At 46.2% G+C, this 11,461-nt stretch overlaps 1 protein-coding gene across 2 annotated transcripts in view; it reads right to left on the bottom strand.

Annotated features, from left to right (window-relative positions):
* Positions 1-5,403: 5,403 nt before the first annotated feature.
* The window catches only part of Rnaseh2b (ribonuclease H2 subunit B), a 38,272-nt gene continuing 32,214 nt past the window's right edge, over positions 5,404-11,461 (bottom strand). The window contains exons 10-11 of one of the 2 annotated variants that reach the window (XM_075949369.1): positions 7,878-7,958; positions 5,404-6,021 (exon numbers count right to left, since the gene is read on the bottom strand). In XM_075949369.1, the coding sequence (XP_075805484.1) occupies positions 5,908-6,021; positions 7,878-7,958 (195 nt within the window). In that variant the 3' untranslated portion in view covers positions 5,404-5,907. The remainder of the gene's footprint in view (positions 6,022-7,877; positions 7,959-11,461) is intronic. The other variant, XM_075949370.1, reaches the window with a different exon arrangement.

The raw sequence follows: 11,461 nt of genomic DNA, 5'->3' as shown, positions 1-11,461 counted from the left end.
TATGCTACTGGTGGCAGGTGCCTTGAGCCAAAATAAGCACTGACCTCCATCTGAAGTACTTAGGATTCCACAAGATAGGAAAGGTTAGATTTTTAAGCCATCACGTGTGTGGAACAAAGTGTCACCAAAACCACCTGGCTCAAACGGATCATGTCTGGAGCAGCCCCTCCTACTTCTAGGTTTGCATACTGACTTTTGATTTCTAAAGCAGGATCATATGCATCCAAGGCTGGCCTTTAACTCCGTGTGCAGCTGCAAGTCATCTTGAAATTCCCGATTCTCCTGTCTCCACCTCCCCAGTGGGGGGATTACAGGTTTAAGTGGTGTAGTATTGTGGAATATTAATTTAAGGTATGGTACATTCGTTTATGCTGTGGAATATTTGTTTAGTGATGCAAAGGCATGTTATATTTGTTTGATTAAATAAAATTAATCCTTGTCAGTAACTAGCTGACAGGAAGTAGTAAGAGGAACCACGTATAGTTAGGCTTCTTAAGTGGGGGCTGAGCAGAAGGATGGCCATGTTTTGGGGGAGCCACAAGCTAGGAGAGAAAGTTAGCTATTTGGTATTTGGGCTCTCTGAGCAAGCAGAATTTCACCTCAACCTTTGAATCCTGAGTTCTATATAGGGATAGAGATCTAGGTAAAGTTCCCTTTAGTGGCCATGATAAAGCTGGTGCCTGAGGGAACAGAATTCCTGCCTGGCTATTGCCAGGGTGGCCCAACAGCTACTGATAGCTATGTAGTTGCAACTACCGATTAGGACAGCAGTTTCTGAAGGGGTAGCTACCGAGTTTAAAGAAACACAACACTGTAGGTATCAAATCCAGAGCCTTCTGCACGCTAGGCAGGCAGTTTTCAGACTGCACTACATCCCCAGCCTTCCACATTGATTTTTGTAGAGTTGGGTTTGGAGAGACATTCACTTCTCAGCCACCAAGGCACTGAGAGTCTCTCAAGGTTCAGGGTCGTTTCTATGTTGGAAAGAAGGCAAGAGAAATGAGACTGCTGGCGAATGAGACTCAGCTTGGCTGAGGGCATCAGAACTCAGGATTATCCCCTGAAGAGGTTGGGGGTGATGTGAGAACACGGGAGGTCAGCTGAGCAGCAGCCAGCTGGCCCTGCTGTGTGCCCAGTGGAAGACTCACTTGGACTTCAGACATTTCTGCCCCAGACCTCCTGCTGCCTCCTTAGAGAGCAGGGCTGGGCATTCTTCAGAATTCTCCACGAAATGCCTTTTTGGCATTCATTTCCATTTCTCTCTCTCTCTCTCTCTCTCTCTCGCTCTCTCGCTCTCTCGCTCTCTCGCTCTCTCGCTCTCTTGCTCTCTCCCCGGCTCTCAGTAAATCTTTGGGAAAGAGGCCATGTTTAACTCTAAGAAGGTATAAAATGCACGTATTTGGGCATCATTATTGCATTAGCAGCTGCCAAGTTGGTAAGAAATAAAGAAGTATTCAAAAGGTTGACACTTGGTTCTCCAGAGTCTGTAGTGTGAACTCCTGTGCTTACGTCAACCATGCAGGCACTCCCAAAAGTGGGAAGCCAGCAAAGCCAGGTGGGAGGAATGATCGTGCTTGCTCTTCTGGACATTTTGAAGTCCGAGGCCCTAGCCTAGAAAGATACACGCTCTTCTGCAGACTGGACTGGGGCAGAGGGTGAGATCCACACTCTGGGGTAGCTTGCACTCCGGCATAGAACAAACAGATACGGCTGATTGAAGGAACACCGTGTTCATCACTGGTCCTTGGACAGACACCTCAGGTGTCTCGTGGTTTTCCTGAAGTTGCAGAATGCTCTTGAATGTGCAGAAAGCATCTTAGCTCTGTGTGGCATCTGAAGTTGCACAGGAAGCAGCTAAGCCTGGCGTGTGGCTGCCTCGCTTGTCACTTGCCCCTCTTTCGTCTTTGTGTTGGCATCTAGTGAGGAGAGAGGAAAACGTCACTGAGCGCCCGAGCACCATTTACAGAATAGAAGAGGTTGGCTGGAGGCTTGGACTCCCTAGAAGTAATGGCGGTGTGTTCTCTTGGACATCCCCCCAGCTTGGCCATGTCCTTGGGATAAAGCCAGTTGACTATGAAGATATTCTCCCTCCAATGGCCACGGCAAAAGAATGTTTAAAATACAATACAGTGTTCCTTTCGCTAGCAGAATGGATATCATCGCACAGGAAAAGTGAAAGAAAACACAAGAAATACGTGCAAACGTGATTCTAAGAAGCATAATTCCTAAGTGATTTCAGTTTTGCTTTCCTTCTCCCCTTTCCCTTAAAACAAATGTTTTTCAAGCCGAGCCTTAAAAAAGATGGACATCCAGCCAAATAGAGAGGCATAGACTTGCAGGGAGAAGAAGTAGCAATCACTGATGTCCCTGGGAATGTAGCTGTCCATTGGTGACAGCTGTAAGCTGGCCCCTCACCGAGTGTAAGACTATCACGTAGCTATGTTACAAATGACCTTGCAAAAGCTGATTTACATGCCCCAGTGTGGATATGACACGAAGGGAGCAAAGCCTTCCTTCACCTCTCCCCTCCCCAGAACCCTGTCCTGTCCCCATTTGGCTTTTTCCATGTTCCCCACCACCTGAGGCTATCTGCCTGCCCACCCTGAAGTGGAAACTTCTCCATTTTTTTTTGTCTGCGACATTGTTGACTTCATAACTGTTACCTAGAATCATGTTTTGACACACAGTAGATACTCAGACCATGTCCTTAAGGAATAAGAGAATCTAGGCTTATTCCTTAGTTTCTTTTGCAAAAACTATCAACGCTATTTTCATTGTATATGCACCCTAGGAAGATCACTTTAATGTCTATGAAGAGCTCTGATTCCTCTGTAATCTCATTTAATGCCTCTGTCCTCTCAAATAGCCTTGATTAACAAAATATCATTTATTAACAAAGTACAGTAAATCCTAGAACGTGGACAGGGAGCACAGCAGCTTCACAGTCCTGCTTAGGGATGCTGAGGGCAAACTGATCTGCAGAACTTATTAAGAACAGAACTAGAAGATGACAGCATAGGTTTAATTTCCCCTTATTTTCTACTATTACAAATTTGTAACTTTATTCTAAGAAACTACTTTAGGCTAAATGGCTACCGTGTAGCTATTTCCTCTGAACTGAAACATCTTTCTGGAGGGCAGTTTATTAAACCTCAGGAAGGAAACAAAACGCACAAACTCAGGGAGTTCCTAAGCCTTAGAAGATTCACAAGGCAAACGGGAAGTTACAGAGGCTCTAACAGCTACTGGGGGGAGGGGCCTGCATTTGTTCAGGGAGCTCCAGAATGCAGCGGTTTTGAGTGGTCACTAACCTTCGGCCTGCCTTTGAGTCATCCATGTTCCTGGAAGGGCTCCCCCACTCACAGTTCTGTAAGTAGCCCCCTCAAACTCACTGCTTCACCAAGCTGTACATGAGCCGAATCATCTTTAGCTTGTTGGTGGAGTCCTATCTAGGGTAAGCAGATGTTTGTCCATATCTCAGGAAAGGCCACACAACAATGGCTGTGCTGGTTTGATCTTATTTTATTTATTTAGATTTTTCTGCCAACTTGACACAAGCTAGGGTTATCTGGGAAGAAGAAACCTCAATTGAGAAAAGGACTCCCTCAGACTGGTCAGTAGGCAAGCCTGTGGGGAATTCTCTTGATTAATGACTGATGTGGGAAAACCCAGCCCACCGAGGCGTGTGCTGCCCCTGGGAAAATGGTCCTGGGGTGTATGAGGAAGCAGGCGGAGCAAGCCATGGAGTGCAAGCCAGTAAGCACTTGTGGTCTTTGATTTTGAGTTCCTGCCCTGACTTCTTTTCATGTTAGACTGTAAGCTATAAGATGAAAAAACTTTCTTCAAGTTGCTCTTGATCACGTTGTTCTCTGTTGCTGTGATGAACAACGTGACCAAGAGCAACTTGAAGAATTTCCTGGTGAGTGTATGGCCCCAGGATAAACCTCAAAAGAAGAATGTGGTGGCACACACCTAAAAATCCCCAAACCAGGAAGTGGAGCCAGAAGAATGAGTTCAAGGCTAGCCTTGGCTACAAGGTCAGTTTGAGGACAGCCTGGGCTTATATAAGATCCTGTCTCAAACAACAAAGACAAACAAGAAGATGAAAGAGCTGGGGAAAATTTGATTTGAGATAAGACTTGGTTGCTACCAAGTTCTGGTCCTTTAACAGTCTCTCTCTCTCTCATGTGCATAGCATCTTGCTACTGCATGCACCCTGCCTAGGACTATGCAAGACAGAGAACTGAATGGCACACAGCTGCTGCGAGCTGGCCTCCACAGGGCAAGAGAAGTGACTGTCATTGAGGCAAGACAGAAAGACAGCAAGATGAGAAAGGAAAAGAGCCATCCCCCTCTTGATCCTGTTTGAGCCTCTCGTTGGCTGCCAAGTCAAGAATTTTACCACAGTTAGAGGCAACACCCAACAAAACCACGTGAAGACTACCTCCATAGGGGCAATATTCCTTTCTCTGAAGGATTTCACAAACAAGAATGCTAAGGCAGCCACACACCATGGTTAGGGCCTTGGCACTCTGATGGTATTTGTAAAGTTTACGCTCTATCCAAGTGTTAAGTTTTGAAAAAATTCATGAATAAAATTGCGAACCATATTTACAGACAAAAGAGGTACCTGGGCTTCTCTGTGACTCGTGTGTAGTAAGAATTCCTCTCATCCTTTTTCCCCCTTCCCATTCCCTTCTCCAACCCCTCCCATGTATATCCCTCCCTGCTTTCAAATTCACAACCACTTTTTCGTTAATATCTATACACACTCCTAAATATATAAACACAACCTGCTCGATCCATGTAATGTTCCCTGTGTTTGTTCTCAGGGCTGGTCACTAAATATTTAATAACCAAGTGGTGTGCTCTTCCCTGGAAACAGTTCCTCCGGCTCTCAGTATTCGTAGTTGTCTGCAGTTCGTTCTCTAGGGCTGAGGCCCCTCTCCCCTTCCACAATGGCATGCCTACTGTTGTTGCCCCATGTGGACCTTGTTGAGGCAGCCATGTTGGTAAGACTTCATGGGTAAAGAAAACGCCTCCCGTCAGGTCTAGGAGACACTCTCACAGCAGAATCCTGTTCTTCTGGCTCTAAAAATCTTTCTGTTCCCTTTTCCTGGTGACCCCTGAGCCTTACGTGGAGGAGTTGTATAGGAAAATGGTTATTAAATGATTAAATATCCAAAAAATTGAAAATTATAGTGTAGTTTAAATTAAGCATCCCTGTATTTATTTTTGGCAGTACTGGAGACTGAACCCAGGACCTCAAGCATGACAGGTAAGTGCCCCTCTCCTACCACCACTGAGCTCCGTCCCAGGCCTTAACAGGCCTGTTTATGAATACCCAGGAAGCTGGGGAAATGCTCAGAAAATGACAGTGTATAAAAAGCAACAAAATCACTATTAGAGTTCTTGAAAATATTTTTTATTCTAAGAAAATTATCTAGCTGTGTTTGCATAATAAAAAGGTGAGAGACTGCAATTTTGTTTTATTTCTATACTTTTTAAAACAAAGAACATGAATTCAGACAAACAAAAATATGGCTAATCGTAAGATTTACCAAAATGTCCAGTTTTGTCCATCTCATTTCAGTTGAAGCCACACGCAAGGGAGAAGACAATAGCAGGCCAGCAATGACACCTTCCCGAGGAAGCCGCGACTCTGTGCACTTGATGACTTTCCATTATGGCAAACATTCCGGGGGCCCCAGGCAGCAGCTCCCACGATTACTTTCCCATAGTCTGTTAGACACAAAGTCAAACCCCAGCAAGGACTGGGAGGACCTGAGAACTGCTTCTGTTTCTCAGCGGATGGACTAAGGATCAGGTCAGCAGCGCAAGAAGAGGGAAGACAGGACAAGCGGAGGCAAACTTCTTTTCCTGCTTCACCAGATTTTATTCAACACTTCAAATCTTTCCAGCTTTTTTAGTTTTTGTTCCAAAAAAAGCATCAAGACTTTTCATCCCGCTCTTGTCGACTTTAGCCAAAGCCTTCTGAGCTGCAGTCATTTTGCCATTTTTCTGTTAATAAAAACAAGAGAGATTTGCAATATTTGTAAGTTATACACACAAAGCACACCAGCCTGAGTCTTGGCAGTGGGGCCAGGGGCAGTGGAGCGAAAGCAAGGCTGCTACCTCTCAGGACGCAGACAGACTTCTAAAGAAAACCGGCCCCACTGAGGAGGGAATGCTCCAGGTGGTTCCTGCTGGGGACCATTTTGAGGGTGCGTTAAATGGAATGATACGGACAATGGCGGCAATGACAGCAATAGTCGGGGGAGTCACAGCCTGCATTCTCCACCCGATGATGAGGAGGTCACAATCCGATTTTGTTTGTGCTCTACAGAAAACCAAGGGCAGCGCAGTCATATTCAAAAGATGGCCTGCAAGGCGGTGTATTCCAGGCTGCGGCCTTGCTGTCCCACTACGGTGGCAAGAGGTAATTTGCTTGCCAAGGAGCTGACTCTACTTCACTCTGCCCTGGAAACTTCTATTGGTCCCAGCCACTAACTCTCTTCAGTGCCGTGGTGAGGTGTAACCACTGGGAAGTGAATGGCTTTTCCACGGAAGACGGGGCAGAAAGATTTCCTCCAGAGAGACTCACAATGTCCCCAACATAGAACACTGAAAGATTGAGATATTTGAGCAAAACTCAAAACTGGAATTTTTTCTGCCCAAGGAATTAAAGTTGAAAAAAAAAAACTTAAATGATACATTGCTAAAGTCTAAATGGGAGATAATGTGTCTTGGGATGGGTGAGCACAAAGTGTGTGTGTGTGAATCATAAAGAGATGCAAATTATATGCCCAGCCTCAGGAAAAAACTTTCAACTGTTTAAATCAAGCAAAAAGGCTAAAGATACATGGGCAATTTTCTTTTTGCCCTGGATGTGTCATAAAAAGAGTCATTAGCCTTAACTTAGAATAAACCTCACAGATAATGGAAAAGCAATGTTGTCACAACACAGAAACAGGCAAGGGTCACAGCTCACAATCTATGCAAGTACAAAGTGCCAACAAGCAACTCGGAAAACAGACATTTCTAGTTAAGGAAATGCCTCATTTGACAAGTAAAAACTTCAAAAGTACAAATAACACTTAGTGCAGCCCGGTGGCAAGCAGGGGCTGGGAGTCACAGCTTCCTGGGAGCAGTTAGCTGTCTATTTCCATTGCCTGAAAAGCCTGGTGTTCTCTGAGCTCGGTCTTCTAAAGTGAGGGCAATGCAGTGGTCAGAGCAAGGACTAAATAAGAACACCTTCGTTTCATCAGAGCAAGCCAGGCAGTCGCTAACCTGAATGCGCAAACACAGCAACTGGTAGACTCACGTGACTACGTGCCAGGACTAGTGTGGAGAGAGAGGTTTAACGGCGCACACTCTCATAATGCTAAATGAAAGGGCAGAGCGAGACCTAGGTAAAAAATGCAGCATGTTACCCGTGATGCACGTGTAAGATAGAAGCCAGCAAGGAACGCTACTGGGCAGACATCTGCAGTGCATGCTGAAAAGTGGAACCTGTACGTTTGTTATTTACTATAATTTCTCAAACCTTCTTGGCAATTATAATTTCTCGAACCTTCTTGGCAACGGGGCTGAGAAACAATTCCTGGAGAGGTTTGGTTCCCTCTCTTCCATAGCTCTACAAACATACAGCAAAATTTAACCCCTTTCTCTACACCTAAGGCTTTCCTTGGATTTGCAAAATGTATTACTCTAACACGTTCACTATCTGAACAGTTGTGAATGAATTATGATGTTCTAAATGCAAGTTAATCATTTTTCCTAGCGAAAAGTGTAAGCCTAGTCAATAGTGCAGGCATCGTGGGAAACGTGAAGCCACTGGGCCTGTGCAACGCGCCAGTACACCTGGACACACATACCTTGCCAGTCTTCAAGTCTTTAGTGTTAAACTTAGTGTAATCTTCTTTGGCTTCTACAGGTTCATCTGAGACCTTTAGTTTCTGCAATGTTAGAGCAGCGAAGCAGGGTCAGACACCATCCTCTCCCCAGCCATTATAAACAAACAGATATACCCTAGGGACCAGCGGACGCCAACAGGTGCAGTCTACATACTCCTTCACATTTCGGGGAAGGAGGCCACATGGCTCTTCCAGGAAGCAGCCTTGGCGATGACAGGCCACAAGAGAATAGGTACCTGACTTGGTCCCTCAGGCCTTCAATGGCATAAACCCACTGTGCACGCATCAGGCACTGTGGGGCTTCTAGGCCATTACAGAGTGCAAGGGCAGCTGAGGGCTGAGAAAAAGGCATAGAAGTTGGAGAAAACAATCCCCGTTATGGACCCTGCTGCCAGCGGTCCACTCCATGCAGCCCCGGTCTGCACTAATGCCCACCACTGAACACAGGCGCTGGGATTGTCACCACCAACTCTGCACAGCGGGAGCCTTGCCTTTTCTGTTACATTCAGCTTCCCCATTCATCCACACAAAAACCTTGCACAGCAAGCAGCCAGAGAAGAGGAGACCTAAACAAACATTCCAGGTGGTGGCAGAGGCTGTGGAGCTAGATCTCAAAACAAACAAACAAAAGCTAAATTAAAATACACTTATTTCTTTACTTGTGTGTTTGCTTGGGTATGTGCACGCCACGACACACATGGGAAAGAGAAAAGACAACCTGAAGAACTTGGCTGTCTGCTTTTACTGCGTAGATTTCAGAGAACTCAGGACTGGTTAGCAAGCATGCAAGCATCTTTATCCCCTGAGCCATCCTACTGCCCCTGTCTCATAGCTTTTTTATCTTAAAAAAAAAAAAGACCTATGTACACATGTGTGTGCGCGCACGTGCACAAGCATGTGCGTGCTAATCTCAGTCTTCGTACACATTCAGTGTCCATCAGGTCCAGTGAAACTAGGTCACACCGTCACATATTTTCACCGTTCACAAGATCCCTGTGCTCCTCATACATGTCCTGTACGGGAGACTTCTGTGACCTGGGCTGAGAATTCAGGGGACCATAATGTGGAAAGGAAGTCTCTGCTTCTCAGAGAAAGCAGAGCTGAGTGGATGGCCTTGTGCTGTGCAGAGGGCAGACTGCAGGGTGATCACGATGTGGGTTTGCACAGAGCGCTGTGCATTGCAGGGTGATCACGATGTGGGTTTGCACAGACCTAGATAAGCTTTTCGTGGAACTCGTAGATACGTACAAGCCAGCACCAGTGCCCTTGAGAAATGCAGACTGCATTCCCGCATCTTCCTTCACACTCTGTGTTTACTGGACAAAGAACCAGCAGAGTCATTGCTTATGGGCTCCAGGACACAAGATAAAGACACAGGGAAATTCTGAAATTCCTTGCCGTAAGAAAGAGGAAGATTTTCTTGGCCACAGAGCAATCTCTGGCAAGGGAATCAGCAGCAGCAAAGGTTGGCTTGCTATACAATAATGACCTATGAGCTCAAAGTGAGTGGATGCACGCAGGTGTGCATGCCTGCATTCCTGGCACTTAGGAGGCTGAGACAAGTGGACTGCCATGTGGGTCAAGGTCAACCTGGGCTACAAAATGAGTTGCAGTCCAGTCTGAATGACTGAATGAGACTGTGTCTCAAAAGATAAAATGAACAAAAGAATCCACCATGGCATCCAGGTACGGTGCAGAGGGGGACATGAACTGGACAGGCCTGCAGCCAGGAGAGCACGGCTGACATCGGGCAATATGAAGGTTGACCATGAAGACAGGAAGGTGTTTGTGCCCCTTCTCTATCGCAAGTGATTTTCCTTGACTCAGGGTGGGATGTCCAGGTGCTCGGAGACCTAGCAGAGGTTGCAGAAGCTAGGAACAGATCAGAGAGGACTCAAGGTTAGTACTGTCCTTAGCCTTGACCGAGTAAACTTCTCTTTGGAACAATCTAAGTCTGGGTGATGAGAACAAAAGGCTTATTGAATGTTCAGCCTTAAATGAGACATTAGTATTCCTGTAAGGCTCCCAGAACACCACCGAAAAGAGGGCAAAAGATGCAAGTGCTAGACCACCGAGAGGAAGGCCAGGAGCACTGTTACAAGCATGGCACGACTGCGGTGTGCACGGACGCAGAACCACTGCATTTAAAAAGGGGATGAACAAGACACGGGAAAGAAACATTCAGTCACAGACGGAGATGCATTGTGGGTCCCAGTTCCTCTAGACAAACTAGAGGCCCCCGTGCGCTCTGAGGAGAAAGGAAGTGATTGTCATCAGGTGATACAGCAACGGGTGAGTTTGGTTCCAGAGGACAGCTCCACACCCATGCTCACAGGGGGAGCTCTGGTTTAACCCAGTGGGCCACAAAGCAAAACCAAAATAAAAAGACATGAGAGAGTGGGGTGGGAATTGATGGAAGTGAAAGACTTTGGGGCACCTCAGCATTACTGCATCCCCCCTTCCTGGGAACGGGGACCCTGGTAACCAACCACATGTGCACTGGAGCTCTGAGTACTTTCCATCCCCTTTGTAGTCTTTCTTCAATAGTCCCAGACCCTGGAACTGGGGTGAGACGACCTGCAGATGACCTGCAAGTGTTCCTCCTTGTTCAACCAACCCAGCAACCGCCATAGCATTGAGTTATCTGACCACTGAAGGAAATAGTCAAAATAGTTGACAAATGATTTCTGGACTCTCCCTTTTGATTCTGCACACACCCCCCCCCCCCCCCCGATTCTGTGGTTTTCTCCTTTAAAAGAGCCTGTAATAGACAAAGCAGGGGTCTTTCTCTTGAGGGACCTCTGCTGCGGCAGCAAAAGTTCCTCTTGCTATTGCATCAACCACAGTGAGTGTCTCTTGGGGAGACCTCCTCCTTGGTGAGGCTTTAGGGTCCAACAGAAGGAGGGGGATTTGCAGTAGTGGGGGAAGGATGGAAGGGTAGAGGAGATGCCAGCAGGATGTATTATACATATGCACGGAATTGTCAAAGAATAAATTAATTTTAAATATACCACCGAGAGGCGGCATTATAAGGCACTTGGACCTGCCTCGCTTCACTGAAAAGTCGAGCATAGAAACTGCTAGTACATAGGCCAAGGATACCACCATACAAACGTTCAACGTGTAGGGAGAAGGAAGGTGTTTTAAAAGTTCACATCCACATGAAAAAAGTTAAAAGTGTTTATTAAAGGAAAACAGGAAAAGAAGAGGAAGGGAAAGGGATGAGAGGGAAGAAAATGAAGGGAGGAGGGACAAAAGTGAAGACGGACCGTGAAGGAAGGGACGGAGGGGAGGACTGGACAGTTGCTTCAGGAGAAACAATGTGTCAGAAAGACACACAGAGAATGCGACTGAACAGATGTGTTCTAGGAAGAGAATCAGGCAATATATCCTAGACCAACAGTCCCTGGCCTTCAGTGCTCTTACGCAGACTACTAAAAGCAAGGTCTCATACCTTTATAAAAACTGGGCAACTCCTGGGCACCAACAGGAAGGTCAGAGGCAACCTATGTTGTTTAAACGTTTTCATTTGTTTTGTTTTTCAA

This window comes from Microtus pennsylvanicus, chromosome 15 (assembly GCF_037038515.1).
Source record: "Microtus pennsylvanicus isolate mMicPen1 chromosome 15, mMicPen1.hap1, whole genome shotgun sequence".
NCBI classification, from domain to species: Eukaryota; Metazoa; Chordata; class Mammalia; order Rodentia; family Cricetidae; genus Microtus; species Microtus pennsylvanicus.
The sequence above is the reverse complement of the archived record's forward strand: the minus strand, read 5'-3'. Positions and strand labels throughout refer to the sequence as shown.